The following is a 20,459-nucleotide window of genomic DNA, read 5'->3' on the forward strand; positions in this document are numbered from 1 at the left end:
TTTACTTAATAACTATAAATCAAAAATGTTGTGAACTTCCATTGTGTTATAAATGCTGCAAAAATCCCAGGGTTTCAAACTAGCTTTATAGTAACTTATTTATTTCTCTGTCACAGTGTTTTATGCAATTTAAATTAAATGGAAAAAAAAACTAACACTACTGTTCCACATATAATAGCCAATAAAAATACACTGGAAAACAAGAAACAAACAAAAAACCCATAGGAACTTTCAGTTTTGCCCAAGTTGTTTTTTTTTTTTTTTTTTTTTTTGCCAGTCCTGGGCCTTGGACTCAGGGCCTGAGCCCTGTCCCTGGCTTCTTTTTGCTCAAGGCTAGCACTCTGCCACTTGAGCCGCAGTGCCACTTCTGGCCATTTTCCGTATATGTGGTACTGGAGAATCGAACCAAGGGCTTCATGTATACGAGGCAAGCGCTCTTGCCACTAGGCCATTTCCCCAGCCCCTGCCCAAGTTGTTTTTGAACCAAGATTCTCCTACCTCAGCTTCCAAACAGGTAGAGTTATAGATGTGCTCCGCCACGCCCAGAGGTGTGTTTGTGTGTCTTACTCATGTCTGTGAATGGTGCTTGTCCTTTGGGATTCTGGGTCCTCCCTGGCAACACTGCATGCTGGCTTTTGGGCCCCTGGTTCTGCAAGGATTCGAAACCCACAGCTCCTCAGCAGGCTGCTTGTTCAGTGTCTGTAGATGGCCTTGTGCATATAGAAATAATCTTTGTATTGTGCTCCCTGACTCCCATCTTCTCCCTGACCTGATCCCTGATCCAGTACACTCTTTATGGTATGTGGTGTGTGTGTGTGTGTGTGTGTGTGTGTGTGTGTGTGTGTGTGTGTGTGTGTTGTTGTTGTTGTTAGTTGTAGGGCTTGAGCTCAGGACCTGGGTGTTGCTCAAGGCTAGCGCTTTACCACTTTGAGCCACAGCTCCACTTCCAGTTTTATGACAGTTAATTAAAGATGAGTCTCTCAGACTTTTCTGCCTGGGCTGGCTTAGAACTGTGATCTTCATATCTCAGCTTTCTGAGTAGCTAGGATTACAGGCATGAGCTACCAGCTCCTGGCTCTCTTTATGCTTTTAAAGATTTCCCCCCCTTTTTTTAGGGCTTTATATTTTTCTAGGCAGACAGAAATAGTAGTGGGTGTCTGTGATTGCAGCTATGTGGGAGACCATAAGTAGGAGGAGCTCAGTCTCAGGTTGTACTGTGTAAAATCATGAGAGATTGCCTGGAAAAAAAAAAAAAAGAAAAAGAAAAACAGAAACAGAAAGGGGCCTGGGATATGGCTCAGATGGGATGAAGTAGAGTCCCTGACTAACAAGAGTGAGGCCCTGAGTTCAACCATCAGTTTCCTCAGTCAATGAATAATAAATATGCAATTAGTTGCTTCAATTTCTCGTCTTTCTTTTTTCTCTGACAAAAGCATTCAAAACTATAATTTTTCCATAATCATGTTTGCTGTATCCCAGAGGTTTTGATATGAGGCATATTTATTTTTCTTCTCTAGTTGTTTTAGAGCTTGTGTTATAATCTCTTCTTGGACGCATGCATTTTAGAATTGTTCCTTCAATTCTAAAAAGTTCTTAGAATTTTCTCTTTGACTAGTGCTTTCTTTGTATTTTATCAAATTTCTCCTCAAGCTTCTACATATATATCTTTATTCTATCTTCCTTGTATCTTTTTAATAGCTTATTTAATACTATTCAGCTTATTTATCACTAATTCTCCTTGGCTTATCTGCTAGCCCAGGCTTTTGTGATGTTAATTCTATTTGCTGCAAGTCTGTGAGTCATTCCTTGTACTATGTGTGTGTCTCAGTAGTGGAGTGTTTTTCTAATGGGTGTTCATTGTGTCCAGGAGGAAAGTGGTTCTGCTGAAGTCCTTTCAGCTTTCCACAAGCTAGTTGGGCCCTTTTAAAATAATTGGCTTAGTGTTCCAGCTTTGGATTGAGGTTGTGTAAGTCTGGCATTTTCATCTGTGCATGGCACAAGTTTTAGGTGTTGCTTGCTCACAAATGTCTTTTCCCCAGCTAAGCCCTAAGTGATGACAGGCTTCCCTGTCCTCCCCTGATTGGTGGAAAGTGTTTTTTTCTAGTCCCTTTCTCAGGGCAAGGACATCTTTAGGCATTCTGACTTGGGACAGGAATTCAGCACCTTCTGTGGCTGGCAGGTCTTCTCAGTGGTGAGGCTGTAGCCCCAGATGGCCTCCCTGCCATCAGCGACTCTTCTGACAGACACTGCAGCTCCTGCTCACAGTGGCTCAAGCCCTCTTTTCTAGAATCTACATTCTGACATGACCTGATTGCTGAACCTGTGGAGAGGGTAGCTCTGTGTGTGTGTGTGTGTGTGTGTGTGTGTGTGTGTGTGTAAGCAACAAGAACAGTAGATGTTTCCATCACTTGCCCCATTTTCAAGCAAATGTCCATCTTGCCTCATCCCCTTTTCTCCTGCCCAGTGTTGATCTCAATGTCCATCACCACTTCACAAGTAGGACATAGGAGATGTCCCCCAAGTCCACAGCAAAGATGCCATGGTGGTGGCATCACGTGGTGGTTCACTGTCCAGGCAGCTAAGCCTCAGGCCAGGTGCTTTACCTCTACATCGTGCTCCCTACAGGTTTGGGCGCGCAACCATCTGATCAGACATCCTTTGTACTCTTTTCCCCTCTCCACACCAGGGGAGATTTAGTTTCCACCTCTTTTCTCTTCTGGTTCCGTATCTTTTGTTTTCATTTCGTTGTGTTTTTAGATACAGAGTCTGGGTGTGTTGCCCATACGCTTTGGAACAGAGCTGAGACTACAAGTGTCTACTACCAACCCTGGTTCCTGTGTGTCTTGTAGTCATCCTGTACTGCTGCTGGCAGAGCCCAGACCTGGCCAGTGGACATCTGATCCCACTCACAGCATTTAAAACACCACATTTCATAGCACCATTGGGAAGGACAGCCAACATCTCTTGTCATTCCATTTTATTGAATACAGATTTACAGCTTTTAAATAACTTGCATAGAATGCTCTCAATATACTATTCTTTAGTCATACATATATTTCTTTAAAGCACATACTATAAATTAAAATTGAAAGGCTATAAATACACATGTATATATTGCCATAAATCTAAAACTATTTTATAAAAATAGAACTCAAATATTAACTTTATACATTTTGGCAACTAAGAAGTATTGTAATATGGCCACGCTGATTATGCATCGCTGTTTCAAATGACTATCTCATTATGCATGTATTTGGGGACACATGGGATAGTCTTCCTTTCCCAGGATCCCCACTGTGAAATCCATGGCCTTGGCTCACCGTTGCCTTTGCATAAACAGGGGGCAACCATCTCTTCTTAGAGGGGGAAGACCAGCTTCCTGCTCCTTTCTCAGAGAAAAGAGACATTCCCTCCAACCACATATTTAACTCTCAGGATTTTCGAAGCCCTCATAGCGCTTGGCTTGATATCTGAATTAACAGGGTGAGCTCCCTTTCCCTATGCTTAAAGAAAAGAAGGAATGAGCTTGGTTCTCTCAGCCAAGTCAAAAGTTGAAATGAAAATCTTTGGGCGGGCATTGGTGGCTCATGCCTGGAAATCCTAGCGACTTAGGAGGCCGAGATCTGAGGATCATGGTACAAAGACAGCCTGGGTAGACAAATCTGAAACTCATCTCCAATTAACCATCAAAAAGTCAGAAATGGGGATGTGGTTGGGCTGCTGTCATTTTCTGAAATTAATGTCACAGTAGGTTTCTTGAAAAATCTTTCTCTTCAGAACAAATGAGCAAGAAATAACCAACAACAATAGCAGTAGAGAAGCCCACAGAAGACTGCTCTGTTTTACAGCCTGTCTGAGCAAATTGACTTGGGGTCCTATGTAGTAGGAAATGGGGTGGCAAAGAATCAGAAAAATGTAAGCGGCAGCATGGAGGAGCAGGCAAGTCCTCTGTGCACCCGCTAAGCCAAGGTTCACATGCTTGGGCCATGAGGTTCATCCATTCTGGACTACCTCTGATGCCACCAGATGCTCAGAGAGTTGCAGAGACTTTGGAACAGGCACTGAGAGTGTTGTGTTTTCTTTCTGAATATCTAACTATGATGGTCCGAACTTTAAGGAAGGCAGCTGGGAGGTAAAAGGTGAAACATAAATTGTGTGCGGGATACAGGTCAGTATATTTTAAATGAACCTGATGTGTGTGTGTGTGTGTGTGTGTGTGTGTGTGTGTGTGTGTGTGTGGGGAGGAATATGTCATGTCTGTGTTGGGGTGGTTTATGGAACGTGTGGAAGATGTGTGTGTGTGTAGTGGCTGTGAGGGGGCAGTTATGTAAGTGTGTGGAGTGTGTCTGTATATGTATAGTGTGTCAGTGTGCATGTGAGAGGCAGTGGTGAGTGTACAGAGGAAGATTATGGTCTCACAGGACTATAGGCCTTGTTGGAAACCCCAGAATGCCATGACCAGGGCTTTGAATCAGAAAACATGTTCCTGCTCCTCATGAAAGAAAAGGTACTGGCATAGAGTTGGCTTCCACTTTGTGATTCATCTGGGTTTATGACACACAATGGGGGTGCCTCATTCTTCCCTTGAGCAGAAACATTACTTGGACATTCTAGGTCCTTCTGGGGAAGGAAACATGAACATCAGACTACAGAGAGAAGTCTTTAACATGGACACTGGTCTGCTCAGTCCACCTAAGACAGGCCAGCATGATTTTGCGTCTCACTTGTACAAGAACCAAAGGGAACTTTGGTAGGGAGAGATAACTCCCATGTGCACTGAGGGACCCTTTCTGCAGACACTCCAGCTTTGTGATGCGTTCCTGTGTGGCCTGTGAGCTGATAAGCTGGGCAAGATAAGCAGGGATGTGACAGCATCTGGTAGTTGCACAGGGTTGGGCTTGGGGAGTTGAAGCCTAACAGCAGGAGTCAAGATTGGTGACCCTGGCTGGGCCTGATGGCTTTTTCCTTTGTTACCAGGGGTTTGCTCTCAGCCACCTGTGCGGTGCCACAGAGGCCCTGCATGTCAGTCAGGCTTGCTCCCACAGCTGCTGCAAAGCTGGTAGAAGAGGTCTCCTTGCAGTCCCGGAAGCTGGAGATGCAGAAGAGGATGGTCTCCGGCTGGGGGTTGTAACAGGCGCCATACCCACTGGGGACCACAGGACCATAGCAGCAAAACATCTCCATGGTTGTGGGCACCTGCAGGAGAGCATAGGTCAGAAGCAGCTGGTTCTGAAATGCAACCTTTGAACCTTCTAGAAAGTTACAACATCCAAAGACCTTTGTTTGTCTGACTACTTTCCACCCAGGGGAGTTGGCTGAATGAACCAAATCAACCAATTGCTTCAGCATGGATGGACACAGTGAGAGTCAGAAAAATAAACCCAGCCATTGGCATGATTTTAGAGGGATAGGGACCCAAAGTCCAGCCCCAGAGGATAGATACTTGCAGAGCCAGATGTTCCCAGGGAGTCCTACTGCTAGGACTTGGGCTGAGTCTCTTCCTCACCTAGGGGCTGTTTGAGGTGCTGTGGCAATCAGGGTAATTTACTAAATGGTGCCCTGGTGACATCTGACTGCTAGATGGCTTCCCACAGGGAGTAATTTATGAACTGGAGGAAATCTGGCTCATCTTCTGTGTTGATTTCCTCCAGATTCTTAATTACTGTCAGCATTGCCTGGCCGGTCTGATTTTTCTCCCAAAAGCCTGGTCATGCACAATTACCCAGCACGGGGTATTTCAAAGGTTCCTATCAACTACAATTTTAGTTATGCACCTAAGATATTTTAAATTTAAAATGTTAACGATTTGTAGGATCACAAACCAAGACAATGTGTTTCTGTGGGCATTCAAGCTACAAATCCCACTTGGTTAGAAAACAACCACTGAAACACCCACATACCCCAATTAGTTTTATTAGCTAATCCTAGGGGACAAAAAGAATTCTTGAGCAGGTCTGGGGATAGGGCTTGTTTTAAACACACAAGGATCTGGTGCTGTGTTCTCAGGCCTTTAGAAGTGGCCTTAGCCATTTTAATGGGGCAGAAAAAGCCATTAGTCTTGCTAATAGAGCCATTGCATTGTCAGATAAATTTGCCGTGCAATAGCCACAGGCCATCAAGCCATTCCAGAGCACTTCTTTTGCCCATGGATGGTTTCCTGCAGGATTTATGTTTCTGTGTTCTGTCCACATTTATTCATGTCTGCAAGTTCACTGCTATCATGACAAACATCAAATTACTGAGTGGGCTTTTATCCTCAAACATGGCCTTATCAGCTCCCTTTCCTGCCCATGTTCAGCCACTCACAAGGTAAAGTTCTAGTAATGTGCCTTGTGGGATATTTCCTCCCTCAACCTTGACCTGTGAATGTATTCTATCTTGTCTTTGTGACCAAGGTCCTCCAGCAAGGCCTGTCTGTAGCACTACTAGGAGATGGGTGCTGGCAGCCAGTCCTGGGTGGCCTGTCCTTTGGAATCATTCCCATCACCTATCTGAGGCTCCCTTCTAGGCCTTCGGGACTTCAGAGCCAGTGGTGCCTGTGTGGGTCACAACCTCTCAGGTGGAAGGCAGTAATGCAGAGTGGTTAGAATCCTGGATAGGTATGCTCCGTGCTGTTTCCACATTGGCTAAAGGGGAGGCTGGAATCATTCCCATTGAGAAGATGGGAAATAAGTGCTCCAAGGAGTTAGATCATTCTTCGCAAAGGGTCATAGCTCATAAGAAGTAGAGCCAAGCTGGGTCCCTGTGGCTCACACCTGTTATCCTAGTTACTCAGGAGGCTGATGTTTGAGGATCACAGTGAGAAATCAGTAGGGCAGGAGAGTCCATGACACTGTTATCACCAATTAACCAGAAAAAAAAACACCTGGAAGTGGAGCCATGCTCAAGTGGTAGAATGCTGGCTTTGAGCAAAAAGATCAGGAACAGTGCCCAAGTCCTGACTCCAAGTCCCAGGACACACACACACACACACACACACACACACACACACACACACACACACACACACACAGAGGCAGAGCCAGGTGGGGAAGCAGGAGGGAGAGAGGATGGTTAGTGGGTTCAGAGCTGCAGTTGGATGGGAGGAATCACTTCCAGTGTACCGTAGCAGGATACACAGCAGGATAACTGGAATGGACAATAATTGCTTGGGGTTCAAAATAGCTGGTAAAATGTTCCCAACTCAGAGAAACGATAAGTGTCTGAGGTAACAGATGACCCTGTCACACTGGAAAAAGATATTGTCAATATTACACTGTATATCATAAGTATATAGAACATTATGTGCCAATTAAAATAGAATATTTTTGTGCTGGTCCTGAGGCTTAACTTGGGGCCTATGTGCTGTTTCTGAACTTTTGTACTCAACAATAGCACTCTACCACTTCAGCCCAGCTTCTCCACCAGCTTTTTGGTGATTACTTGGAGATAAGAGTCTCATAGACTTTCCTGCACAGGCTGACTTTGACACATGATCCTCAGATTTCAGCCCTTTGAGTAGCTAGTATTATAAATGTGAGCCACTGGCACCTGGCTACATTTTTCTTTTTATCCCAGTCCTGGGGCTTGAAGTCAGGGCCTGAGCATTGTCCCTGGCTTCTTTTTGCTCAAGACTAGCACTCTACCAATTGAGCCACAGCACCACTTCCCGCCTTTTCTGTTTGTGTGGTGCTGAGGAATTGAACCCAGGGCTTCATGCATGCTAGGCAAGCACTCTACTGCTAAGCCACATTCCCAGCCCCCATTTTTTTTTAAGAGAAAGAAAGCAGCAGAGGCAGAACTAGGACTTGCTGATTTCATCCAGGAGTTCCTTTTCATCACCAGCCTCTTTAGAAAGCTACTGGTTATTTCTGCACTTGGAAGGCCAGGGCTGCATGCAGGGGCTATACCTGACTGGTAGAGAGGAGGAACTGGTTGCTCATCAGGTAAGTTTCATCCGTGAACATCTCTGGCGGCTCCTTACACAGCTCCTGGGCCAGTTCCCTCAGAGCTAGCAGATGGTTGTCAATGGCCATTCCTGTGATGGCCTGGGAATCAGGGATAGAGAGCAGGAGATGAGCCATGAACTTGTTGGGTCTCCTTTTCCCCTTCTCTCTCCACAGTACTAATGGTGACTCTAACAGTCCTGCTGACCCAGCAAGGGCTGCCATAGCCCTGCTTGGATTCATATGTCTATGTGCACAGGATGAGTCAAGAACAAGTTGGGTTGTACCTTAAGCTTGCTTAATAGTCACAGTGTCGAAGTCTCCACTATACATCTGAACCCACATGGTGCTCAAATAGAAAGAATGGCTCTGGCCTGGCCATCCAAATAGCAGCCTGTTTGGGATGAGGAGGGAATCTGGGTCCGGAGACTGCTGTGCCCATTTAAGCATGCTGAGGGGGAGTGTGCCTGTGAGGGAGGCAGAGTCTCATCACAACCAATGCTCCCAAGAGAGGCCACAGAAAGAAGAGGGTTAGAGAGCATCAGGTCTGTCCCTGAGTCTTGGCCATTTGTGGGGCCCAAAAGAATTCACTTAAACTAGATTCTTTTTTTTTTGTTAGTCATGGGGCTTGAATTCAGAGCCTGGGTGCTGTCCCTAAGCTGTTTTTGCTCAAGGCTCTTTTTGCTCTACCACTTCGAGCCACAGCTCTACTTCTGCTACTCTGGTGGTTAACTGGAGATGAGAGTTTCACAGACTTTCCTGCCCAAGCTGGCTTTGAACCATGACCCTCAGACCTCAGCCTCCTGAGTAGTTAGGATTACAGCATGAGCCACCAGAGCCTGGCTATATTCATTCTGAGTCAGGAACTTGATATCTAAACAGAGGCTCAGCTGTTATCTTTGTGTTCATGTGCTGGCAGTGGGGCATGAACTCAGGGCTTGGGTGCTGTCCCTGAACTTTTTGCTCAAGACAGCTGGTGGTCTAACACTTGAGCCACAGCTCCACTTCTGGCTCTTTGTTGGTTGAGATAAGAGTCTCAGGGACTTTCCTGCTTGGACTGGCTTCGAACCATGAGTCTCAGATCTCAGCCTCCTAAGTAGCTAAGATTACAGGTATGAGCCACCAGGGCCCAGATCAGCTGATAGTTGTAAGGGGAAAGAGCTAGTTGAATAGTGAAAAGTTATTTTATTCTTTCTTCTTTCTTTTTTAAAATCTCGCTGGGCAGCTGTATGGCTGGAAATGGGGCCAAGACCCTGCATTACTCCCACTTGAGGATGTTTTATATTGCTTTCTGATTATGTGTTTGGGACAATTCTGAGGACCAAAGGAGACTTAAGGGCCTATGCCTGTATATAGCAATGAACTTCAGGTAAACATCAGTCATTATAACTCTTGAGTATTCCAAGTTATATAAGATAGTTATTTAGCTGTTAGAGCCCCACACAGGAGGAAAACTCCCTTCCTAATGAACTCTGTTTGGGTTTACAAGGCACGTTCGGGATCTGACAGCTGGTCTCCTTTACTTGAGATCAAATACATAAAGATAATGAAGTCTCTCTGAAGGCACCTAATTATAGTCCAAAAAGACAAGTTACAAAACCACAACTTGCTTTAATTTTCATTCATTTATTCATTTCCAGTGGTGCCAGGAATTGAACCCATGGTCTCATGCATGCTAGCCATCTGCTCTACCATCATGCTTTACCCCAATCCCGCAGCTTATTGTCCCCATCAGGATAGAGGAAGAACCATGAGAACTCATCCATTGGTAGATTATGCTTTTCTTTATTTAGGTACTTCTATTTAATCTCTGGTTTATGAAAGTCCATATAAACACATGCTCTATAGAGCAGCCAGCCCACCATGTTTTCACCATCTCTGAACCAACAACAGCAGGAGGGATGAAAGAAGAGTAGCAATAACAGGTGTGAGAATAAGGAGTGGTTTGGATGAGAGCCACAGTAGTAATGAGTGAAGGGAACTCCTGAGGTCCTGTGAATCCCTGACGCTGTGCTGTGGCAATGACCAAGACAGAATGACCATGACAGATCGCTGGTGGAGCTCATGGGGTGTGGTAAACATTTACAGCTGAGTTACATACTGCACCATGACTAGATTTTCTTACTGATTATTTTTGTGGTCCCTTGAATTGATCTTTTAATTTTTTTGGCAGTACTTGGATTGGAACTCAGGGCCTTATATTCTTTAGGCTTGCTCATTCCATTGGTGCTCTTCCACTTGAGACATGCCTCCAGCCCAGGTTTTTGCTGGTTATTTTGGATTTGTAGTCTCATGGACTTTCCTGTCTAGGGCTAGTCTTCAGAACAACCTTCTTAGTAGCTAGGATTACTGTACAGGCATGAGTCACCAGTGCCCAGCTTCTTGTTTTGTTTTGTTTCGTTTTGGCCAGTCCTGGGATCAGGACTCAGGGCCTGAGCACTGTCCCTGGCTTCTTTTTGCTCAAGGCTAACACTCCGCCACTTGAGCCACAGCTCCCCTTCTGGCCATTTTCTGTATATGTGGTGCTGGGGAATCGAACCCAGAGCCTCATGTATACGAGGCAAGCACTCTTGCCACTAGGCCATATCCCCAGCCCAGTGCCCTGCTTCTTATGGTTTTTAAATTTCTGTTTTGTTGGTATTTAGAGAGATTGCCTTCTCATATTTTTTCTTTTTTTTAGTTTCAAGATGGGAACTCGAACTAGGGACTGGCTGCTTTCACTCATTATCTAAGCACTCTATCAACTTAGCCACATCTCCAACCCCACCTTACAATTTCTAAACCTTCCACTGAATTGTTACTGCTCAATTTTCATTCAGAGTTAATTTTATTGACAGAAAATATGTTTTGAGAATTACGTTCCTATTTATGGAAACTTTATTTGTAAAACTTCTTTATAAAACCAAGGCAGTTAGTTCAAGAGGGCTCCTTCCTGAAGGCCCTTAGAGGAGCCAGCACAGCTTTCAGCTTTGTTGCTATTCCACCCTCTGCCAGGCATGGTCACAGTGTTCCTCCTGGCCCCTTCCAAGGGTGCTGCAAAGGCTGCTACGTTGGAAGCACAGAGCATCTCCCCCAGCTGCTGTCCCTTGGATTGGGATTCTGGCCTCTAGAACAGTGAAAAAGAAATATCTACTATTTACGTCACCTAGTCCCTAGTATTCTGTTATAGTGGCTCCAAGAGACTAAGACACCCTTCTTTTCAGTCCCATTCCCACTCTTTTGATGGTTCCTTTGATCCAGCTTCTCTGGCTGGCCCCTAAGCCAGTTTTCATCAGTACTAATTTCCAGCTCTCATGTTTTGCTATCGTTTTAGTTTCCATTCTTATTTACCTTAGTGTATTTATGGCTTTAAAAGATTCACTTCTGCTTTGGGGATTTCAGAGTGAGTGATGGTCAGGTTTTGTATTCAATCTACCACACTAAATTAGAAGTTCATTTCCTCCTCTTCAATCTCCCACCTTGGCCCAAGAGGCACGCCACAGCCAGTCCAGAGTACTTTTACTCTGCATTTGAGTTTTGCAATGAGAAACCCAATATCAGCATGCACATACTGAGCTACTGGCTTTCTTATATACATTTATCTTTTTCACTCAGGACCCTTTGCTTTTGAAGCACTGTTCCTTTCTTGGGTTATCCTTCCCTCTTTTCATCTCAAGTCTCATTTTGAGTACTACTTCCCCCAGGGAGTCTTCTTGGTTTTCCCAAGCAAAGGAAAGAGCTCCCAACTCCATATTCTCTATTACTTCACACGAGATAGGACTTGACCTTTGAAGGCCCTGCCCCCAACTGCATGCAGAACTCCCTAAGGATAGGGCTATGAATGTCCATCTTTGTTCCCTAGCAACACATTGAGTATTGTTATAGTTTGGAGCTGGATTGTCCCCCAAAGGCATATGAGTTAGAGGCTTGGTCCCTAGACTGACACTATTGGGAGACAGGGAATTCAAGAGGTGGGGCCTAGCAGGAGGGCATTGCCTTGAAAGGGGATTGTGGTGTTCCCAGATTCCTCCTCTTCTCCCTCTTTCTGCTTCCCTGACGAAGGTGAATGGTTTTGTTCTACCAAGAGCTGCCTGCCATGGCATGGAGCCTTGCTGTGAGGCCCACCACCCATAGACTGAACCTCTGAACCTGTAAGCCAAAACTAACCTTTTCTTCTTCAAATTGATTGTCTCAAGTATTTTGTCACAGCAATGAAAAGCTGAATAACATCAGACTTAATTTTCCCCAAACTGAACAATCACAAATATCATAATCATATCGTAAATTAGAGACTTATTTAAAGAAAAGTCTCTATTGGTTTGTTCTAAAATCCAGAAACACATTGTATTTGCTTTCAAGTGCATAGGATGATATTAGGTATTAGGCCAAACCCTTCAAAGATGGTTTTAGAATGATTTGCAATTACCGCATTGATTACCTCTCAAGTAGTAGCATATTCTCCATAGTTTGTATGCAAATAATAAAAAATAATTAGCAAAGGCCTTTCATTCAAAGATAACAGAAATAAATACACAGAAAACAAGAGGCAATCAGTCTTAGGTGGGATAAATAGTGTCTCTCCTGTAATTGTGCAAAGGAGCCATTTACCAGGCAGAATCCACCCCCTCACATCTGACTTCACTACAAACTATTTCAAACACTACTCTTGTATTCCTGTCAAATCTTGTGGCAAGAGCAAGAACAGTGTGTTACCTATGTTCTAAAAATAAGAAAACAGAATTTCTGAGTGGGAAGGGGAGTGGCCTTATGGGGTCATTGGACTGTTGGTGGCTGACCTGTCATGAAGAGCTTGTGCCCTTCCTGGGCTCTGAGCTCACACAGCAGTGTTGCTGCCACTCACCATGACTGTGTACTCTGTCTGAGCTTGGATGGCCACCTTTAGGAGCTGCAGCTTCTCAGAGGCCTGTGAACAGAGCAAGAAGTTTAGCGCAAAGGACCTAAGAGGTTGTTGAATGGCAAACAGATAAGGAGGATTTTGTCAAAGAGCTGAGAGGCTGGTCAGCCCAGAGTGGCTTCCCTGGCCTCCTTGGGGCTGTCAGGACACAGCAGGACTTACCGACATGGATGTCGTATGGTCAGTCATAGCTCTCACGAAAGCCAGTGCCTCTGCAGTGGCTGAGCGGATGTTGTCTACCCTCCCCTCCCGGAATCGGCGAAGGGATGCACTCTCGTAGGTGGGCACAAGTTTCCGGTGGAGCCTGTAAGAGATAAAGGGTGCTTGACAAATGGTAGTTTATTCACAGGGAATCATAAATGTTGAAATAGAAATATCCTCAACTTTATTTTCACAATCCTGACGACTCAATATAGTGTTTCATTTTAATATGAATGTAATTCTAAAGGAGAATTTCCAGATGAATGGTGGGGGGAGGGTGTCTCTAATGTACAGGTTCATACTCTGGGGACTGATATAAAGATATAACTTTGGTTAAAAATAATTCCTGCATAGTGCCTGTGGCTCATGCTTATTAAATCCTAGCTACTCAAGAGGCTGAGATCTGAGAATCATAGTGTAAAAATCAAGCCCAGGCAAGAAAGTTTGTAAAATTCCAATTAATCTCCAATTGATTACCAGAGGCTGAAAATGGAGTTATGGTTCCAGTGGTAGAGTGCCAGTTTTAAGCAAAAGACAAACAATCAAAAACAAGCAAACAGAAATAAACAACAAATAAGCAAAAAACAAATGAAAACAAACAAGCAAAAACCAAACCAAACAAACAGAAACAAACAAAAAAACAAAGCCTAAGTGACTGCACTCAGGCCCTAAGCTCAAGGCCCAACTCCAGCACTTGCACTCACAAAAATTCCAATCTGTTAGGAAGCCTAGAACGTTTTGAGATCCAGTGAATGTTGGATAACAGCACAGACTAGGATAATCATGCAATTTATTACTCATACCCTGATTCCTCCTGTTTTATTTAAGCCAATTTAGCCATGATCTCTGGCTGAGGTGTGAGGATTGGTGAGTGACTGCTGCCCAGGCCCGCCATTCTAGGATGGTCAGGCTTGTGGGCACCAACCATCCTGGACCTCCTTCACAGGGCTGGCTGAAAAGAGGCTATCTGGGTGATTTCCATCAGTCAGAGGTGTGTCTAGCATCTCCTCCTGGTCTCTCTAGTAGAGCTCAGTATGAGAATCAGGTGACCATCTCTGGCCTTGCATGCCTGGCTGGCACACTTCCTTTCTCACCAGAGCTTCCAAGTCCTTGGTGTTGATTGTGAGGTAGGACAAGGGCAGAGCTGAGAAGTAAGGGGCTACCACATAGCAAGTCTTGTCCTCTCTGCACTAGGTGAGTTTCTGGAGGGATGATGGGGTTTGCTAGTGAACTGGGTGGCAAGGGAGCCTGGGATAGCTGCTTACATAAGTCAGTCCAGACAGGCAGGCATCTAATGCCTGGGCTGGAAATGACTGGTGTGGAGGCCTAAGAGCTTGTAGGGTGACCCAAAGCATGATGGGAGGCACTGGGAAGTTGCATGTGGTAAGTAATAGCATCTGATTTGCATATTTAAAAGCTCACACTTCCTGCAGACAGGATTATGTGGGCAGCAGCAGGTGCACAAAGCCTTAGGGCGTGTGGTGTTGGACAAGCAAGAGAGGCCAAGCAATGGTTGAAGGTGGCAGATGGACAGGACACAGGACCTATTGAGGGGCATTTGGAAGATAACTAACATGGGGGGATGGGGGTGAGAGAAAGGGAAGCGATGAACCAAGGATGAACCCAAATCGTGTCTGTATTAACTGGGCAACCTTGGTCCTGACCCAGGTTGGGAAGATGACCGACTCAAATGGACTGTATAAAATGGGATAAGGAGCCACTTGGCTCTCCTTAGGTCTGAGCTGCTCTTTTATTTCTAGACCCCCATGGCACAGGCAGGTCTCCAACTAACAGCCTTCTTCCTTTTCCTTTCTGAGGGTGGGTGTATAGTCAAACCCTGCTAGAGTGGTGCCTTGTCTTTGCAGTCTGCTTAGGTTATCCTCCATCTACTGAGACCCCCCTCCCTTCTACGCCCCCTCCCCACACCTTCCTCCAGGATTCTTTTAGACTCAGGTACCTAGGCAGGCAGCTTACCTGAACACAGGCTCATCCTGCCTTTACTCACCTGTAGAAGGTCAGCTGGAGGGCCACCTGGATGAAGGCGTCTGGGCTGCATTTCTGCTTCTTTATAAATGTTTTCCCATAGCCATCAAATTTATAAACAGTGAAGTCAAGATTCTTTACTATTCTGTGAAAGAAAGAAAAGATACTTGGATGAAATGCAAAATAGAAGGCACCCACTGCAGCCACCCAAGTTTCTTAACCTGGTCCATGTCCTGCTGTTCCAGAAGGCAAGATCAAGGTTTTTTGCCCTCCAGAAGCACACAGGGGTGTCAGAGATATGCCTTCGTTGTACAGGTAGCAGAACGTATACCAGACCAGGGCACTGAGCAGAAAGTGAGCTGTGCCGAGTGAGGCTAGCCCTGCTCTGGAGGGTCAAGGCAGGCCTGGCCTGGGCCACATGGCGGGAAGAGGTATGGGCAATGAGAGACATTTGCATGAATAGTCCAAGCCCTTCCCACAAGCAAAGTCCTGGGTGTTTGCTGCCCACAAAGTGGGCCTGAAGGAGGATATTCATTTGGTCATCCAGATGACTCACCACAGAAGAGCATCTGGTATCCCTGTCACCGAAGCTTGTCCTCGCTGGGTTATGGGCACAAGAGCCTTGGAGCTTAGCCATTTGTCATGGTTATCCAGCCAGGTCTACTCAATTGAGTCTTTACTTGAGTCTAAAAATTCATTTTATCCAGAAACTTCTGTTGAGCCTCTCATGATACACCTATGTCCCTGTTATTGTCAGAGCTCTCAGGGGCCATTCCACCATTCCAGGTGCTGAGGACATAGAGAGCTACCATGTGTTTATACTGAGGTTTTAAAATTTGTTTATTATTATTATTTTTATTGGTCGTGTGGCTTGAACTCAGGGCCTGGGTACTGTTCCTGAGCATTTCTGCTCAAGACCAGTGTTCCACCACTTGAGCCACAGCTCCACTTCTGGTTTTCTGGTGGTTAATTGGAAATAAGTCTCATGGACTTTCCTGCTTGGGCTGGTTGTGAACCACAATCCTCAGATCTCAGCCTCCTGAGTGGCTAGGATTACAGGTGTGAGCCAGTACCCAGTTATACAGAGATTCTTGAACCTGAGCTGCTTCCACACTTGTGTTAGGGCTGTCTGCCCACTGGAAATAATACCAGCAGGGACTATCTCTGCCCAACCCTGTGTGAGCTCAAGGACCTAACCTTCCCTCACATCTTCCTCTGTGACCTCCATGTTCACTGCCTACTCCTCCCTGAGTTATCCCCTGCCTCACACAGCTTAGCTCTCTGGGGCCAGGCCAAATGCTCAGGACCTATGGAGACAGTGAGTGGCCTAGAGCCTACAGGAACTCAACCCTTAGTCCTGCTTTTGCCTTTTCTTTTCCTTCCTCCCTCCCTCCCTCCCTCCCTCCCTCCCTCCCTCCCTCCCTCCCTCCCTCCCTCCCTCCCTCCCTCTCTTCCTCTCTTTTTTTGTGTGCCAGTCCTGCAGGTTGAACTTGATGCCTGAGTTCTGTCTTTGAGCTTTTTTTTGCTCAAGGCTAGTGTTGAACCACAGCTCTACTTCTGACTGTTTTGGTCGTTAATTATAAGAGTCTCACGGGCTTTCTTTCCCAGGCTGGCTTTGCGATATCATCCTCGGATCTCAGCCTCCTGAGTAGTTAAGATTACAGGCTGAGCTGACCGTGCCAGCTAGTCTTGCTTTTTGACAGGCTTCTTGGATATGGGCTATGCTCTGTCACCATAGCTACTTGGAAACTTTCTCCAAAGTTCCACCTACTAAGCCCTTTCTCCTTCCCAAGATCTGCTCAGGACCGCACAGCTTCACCTACTCCCCTCCTTGCCCTAGGATATGAGGGGGGGGGGCTGGGAAGCAGGCAGGGCCTGCTTAGGGCCCCAGGAGGGGCAAGTCCTTCCTTCCCCAGGACTCACCAACCTGCCTGCTTAGTCCCTCCTCTGGAAGCCCACTTACCTGGGATCCCCATAAAATTGAAATGTTTGCTTCCATTCCACAGAAAATAAGAACCCCATTCCCTTATCCCTTGTTGAAGTCAAGTAGCTAGTGTAGCGGACTCCCAGTGGGATGGAGCTGCATCCAGTATGGGTCCACAGCCAGGACAAAACTGACCTGCACAGAGGGCTATCCCACAGTGTCCACATGGACTCTCCCCTGCCACTGCACAAAATCCTCCTGGGGCTCCTCACTGGCAGCCCTGGGCCTGTAAACATCAAGACACTGGAGCTCTTTATAGTAAGGCCCACCTTCTTTTCTGTGCCCTAATTCTGGGAAGCCTGTCACACACTAGTCTACAGACCTGCCTGGATCTTAATGCACCTACCTGTACAAGCTTGGACACACTACTTTTCTGCCTCATCTCCATCTTTTTACACCTCATACTCCTATTCATCATTCAGGGCCCACTTTTGAATAGCCAGTCTTTCCTCAATGTTCATGCAGAATTCGGCCTCCATGTTGGCAGTTCAGTTCTGCATGCACCTCTGGTTTCCATACATCTTGTGGAGGGCAGGCCCCATGGCAGAATATTATCTGTGATTCCCAGAGGCTTACCCTGGGTCTGGCACACACATCTGGTGAATGAATGAATGCATTCCTGCTCACAACAGTGGTCCAGATTGATCACTAGCACATTTCCTACTATAGCTATCTTTGCTCTTGACCCACCCAGAAGAGCTCTCAGCCTTCCCCCCACCCCCACCCCCAGTCCTCTTGCCCTACCCTCTGGCCTGAACCAGACTTTGGAGAAAAAGGCCTGCTTGTCAAGTTGAAGTAAATGCAGGCAAATTGAAATGGCTTGGATTTAAATGACCTATTCAAACCAGTTGTTTATGACTCTCTGAGAAAAGGGGATGGGTTTCCAACCTTGACTCTGCTCAGTCAGGTGAAACCTTCAGAAAAAAAAAAAAAGCTCCATGTTTGCATTTTATGGAAATCACAGATACTTCAGCAAGGTTATTACCCAAGAGCTATGACTCTCCTCTAGTTAGACTGTATTTCCACGAGAGGTAGGGGTGGGGTGGGCAGAGCCCAAAAGGGAGCAGTGCTGTTGAAGTCTTTAGAAATGTCTAGGATGCTGCAGCAGCTGGAAGGGGGTCAGGGCAGAGGGTAGGCCTTGGAGGACCACCCAGAGGACACTTGGACTTCCCCTCACCGCTGAAGGTTTTCTGCTGAGGAGGCTAGGTGGCCTTGGATTTCTGGGGAGCACTTCCACCTCAGCCTCCTTGGGGCGGGGAGCTCACTGACAGAGTCTGCTCGGACCAGCTTCTTGCTGCTCTTCATCCTGTAGGCACAAAGGGGATCACATGAGGGTCTGGACCTCTGAGGTACCACCATGCTATTTCTCTGCCTGATCCCACAATCATCCTAGCTGTTGTGTGCACCCCTAAAACTGTGGATGGGTCTGAACTGTCTGTCCCCTAGCCCCTGAGCAGATGAATAAACTAAGGAACTTGCATCAGAAAATGGCAGTGCCAAGTTCTATCCAGTTCCAAAGTGCATTACCTAATTTCATTTGTCAAGGTGTAAGGCCACATTACACACCAACAACATGTACACAAGACTTGGAGAGAAAGTGGCAGCAAGCTGTGCTGTTCTCTCTAAGGGTTGGGTTTCAGTGACCTCCCAAAGGTATTTGTGAAACAGAATGAGCAGGAAGAAGATGCTAGAAGAGAATGAGCAAAAATGGAAGAAGGGAATGCAAAGTGATTAAAGCCAGAGAAGAAGAGCTAGGTGCTATTGGCCCAGCCTGTCATCCTAGCTACTCAGGAGGCTGAGATCTGAAGATTGCAGTTAAAGCCAGCCTGGGATGACAAATCCATCAGATTCTATTCTCCAATTAACCAGTGAAAAGGTGGATGTGGAGGCATGGCTAAGTAGTAGAGTGCCAGCCTTGAGTGAAAAATTAAGTGAGAGCATTAGACTCTGAGTTCAAGCCCTAGTTACTAAAACAAACAAACAAAACAACAACAACAAAAAAAACCCCAGAGAACCAGAGGTTCAACTTTTTCTGTGATGGACCATAAGTCCTGACTCAGGACCAACAAGAATTGGTCTGGAAGCTGGGAATGTGGCTTAGTACTAGAGTATGCCTAGCATGCATAAAGCCCTGGGTTCGATTCCTCAGTATCACATAAACAGAAAAAGGCAGAAGTGGTGCGGTGGCTCAAGTGGTAGAGTGCTAGACTTGAGAAAAAGAAGCTCAGGAACAGTGCTTAGGCCCTGAGTCCAAGCCCCAGGACTGGCAAATTAAAAAAGAAGAAGAAAAAAAAGAATTGGTCTGGTATCGTCCAGAGCCCAGCAAGTATTGGCCATACTTCTTCCTTCTTCACATGATGGTCCTAAGTCTCTTTCTGCCTGCACTTTCTATCTGTGGCCCATGGTGTGGATTCATGCTGCTTTCCACTGACATCTTTTGCTAAACCATGGTTGAGACTGATGGTCCTTCCCCTCCCCTAGGTGCCCCTCTGCCTTTTCTGAGCCTGAAAAGGCAAGTTTGGTGGGGAGGAGTCCTCCCCCTGCTCTGCCCCAGACTTACATGTGCTTGAGCAGGTGCTCCATGCACTGCACCAGGACAATGCCATCAAATGGGGAGTGCTCACACACTACGCCGCAGGTGCCATCTCGGCCCACCACGAACTGCAACAGGGAGGACAACAGGGAGGATCAAGGTGGCAGTGCTTATCAGTCCCTCGCTCCAGATCAGGCCTCCCTGGTCACTCAGGCATCTCCCCTCTAAGAACACAAAGTCACATTAGTTCTCAAAAATAATGCTATTGCAATTATAGTGGCTTCAGAATATGAGGCTCAAGCCAGCTTTTTCTGGGTGATTTCATTCCCACAAAGGCTCTGGCAGGGAAAGCGGCATCAAGGTTCCATAGCTGAGACAGGCTGGAGGCTTCCTGGGAACTCATAGCACCAGCTCAGCACACGCCCTCCGCTCCACCTGGCCCCAGTCCCCTCACTGTGCACACACCAGCCAACACTGCTTTCTGCAGTTTTAGCCACTGTTGATTTTATTCCCAGGATCTAGACTAGTGTCCACATATGAGCAGAAGACAATGGGTAATTGTGTTGAATGATTGAAAAACAACAATTGTATTTGGATGGCAAACAGATTCTTAGGGAGAAAAACTACAAGGTCCCTGGAGAGAAAAGGTGTATCAAGGGTGCTTCCATAAACTGCTGCTGGGTTCCATCTCTGCTGTGCCACCAGCACCCAGCAGCCAGGTGAGTGTCGCCTGATTTCCTGACTCCTTGGATTTCAGGCTGCTCCTGTGTGAAAGGAGACCAGCAAGGCTCTGCTCAGCCCTCAGCTGAAGATTAGAGAAAGTATCTGAAGGATCGGCAAACATTAATTTCTTTCCTTTTCTTTCTTTTTTTTGGCCAGTCCTAGGCTGTGAACTCAGGGCCTGAGCACTGTCCCTGGCTTCTTTTTTGCTCAAGGCTA

The 20,459-nt window shown here is 46.2% G+C and overlaps 1 protein-coding gene across 1 annotated transcript in view; it reads right to left on the reverse strand.

Moving 5' to 3' along the window:
* Window positions 1–4,926: 4,926 nt before the first annotated feature.
* Window positions 4,927–20,459, reverse strand: part of Chat (choline O-acetyltransferase) — a 60,169-nt gene continuing 44,636 nt past the window's right edge. Inside the window, exons 9-15 of the mRNA XM_048337289.1 lie at window positions 19,548–19,648; window positions 18,165–18,293; window positions 15,026–15,148; window positions 12,982–13,123; window positions 12,766–12,828; window positions 7,890–8,027; window positions 4,927–5,196 (exon numbers count right to left, since the gene is read on the reverse strand). Coding sequence (XP_048193246.1) covers window positions 4,927–5,196; window positions 7,890–8,027; window positions 12,766–12,828; window positions 12,982–13,123; window positions 15,026–15,148; window positions 18,165–18,293; window positions 19,548–19,648 — 966 coding nt within the window. The remainder of the gene's footprint in view (window positions 5,197–7,889; window positions 8,028–12,765; window positions 12,829–12,981; window positions 13,124–15,025; window positions 15,149–18,164; window positions 18,294–19,547; window positions 19,649–20,459) is intronic.

This window comes from Perognathus longimembris, chromosome 2, assembly GCF_023159225.1.
Source record: "Perognathus longimembris pacificus isolate PPM17 chromosome 2, ASM2315922v1, whole genome shotgun sequence".
Taxonomy (NCBI): domain Eukaryota; kingdom Metazoa; phylum Chordata; class Mammalia; order Rodentia; family Heteromyidae; genus Perognathus; species Perognathus longimembris.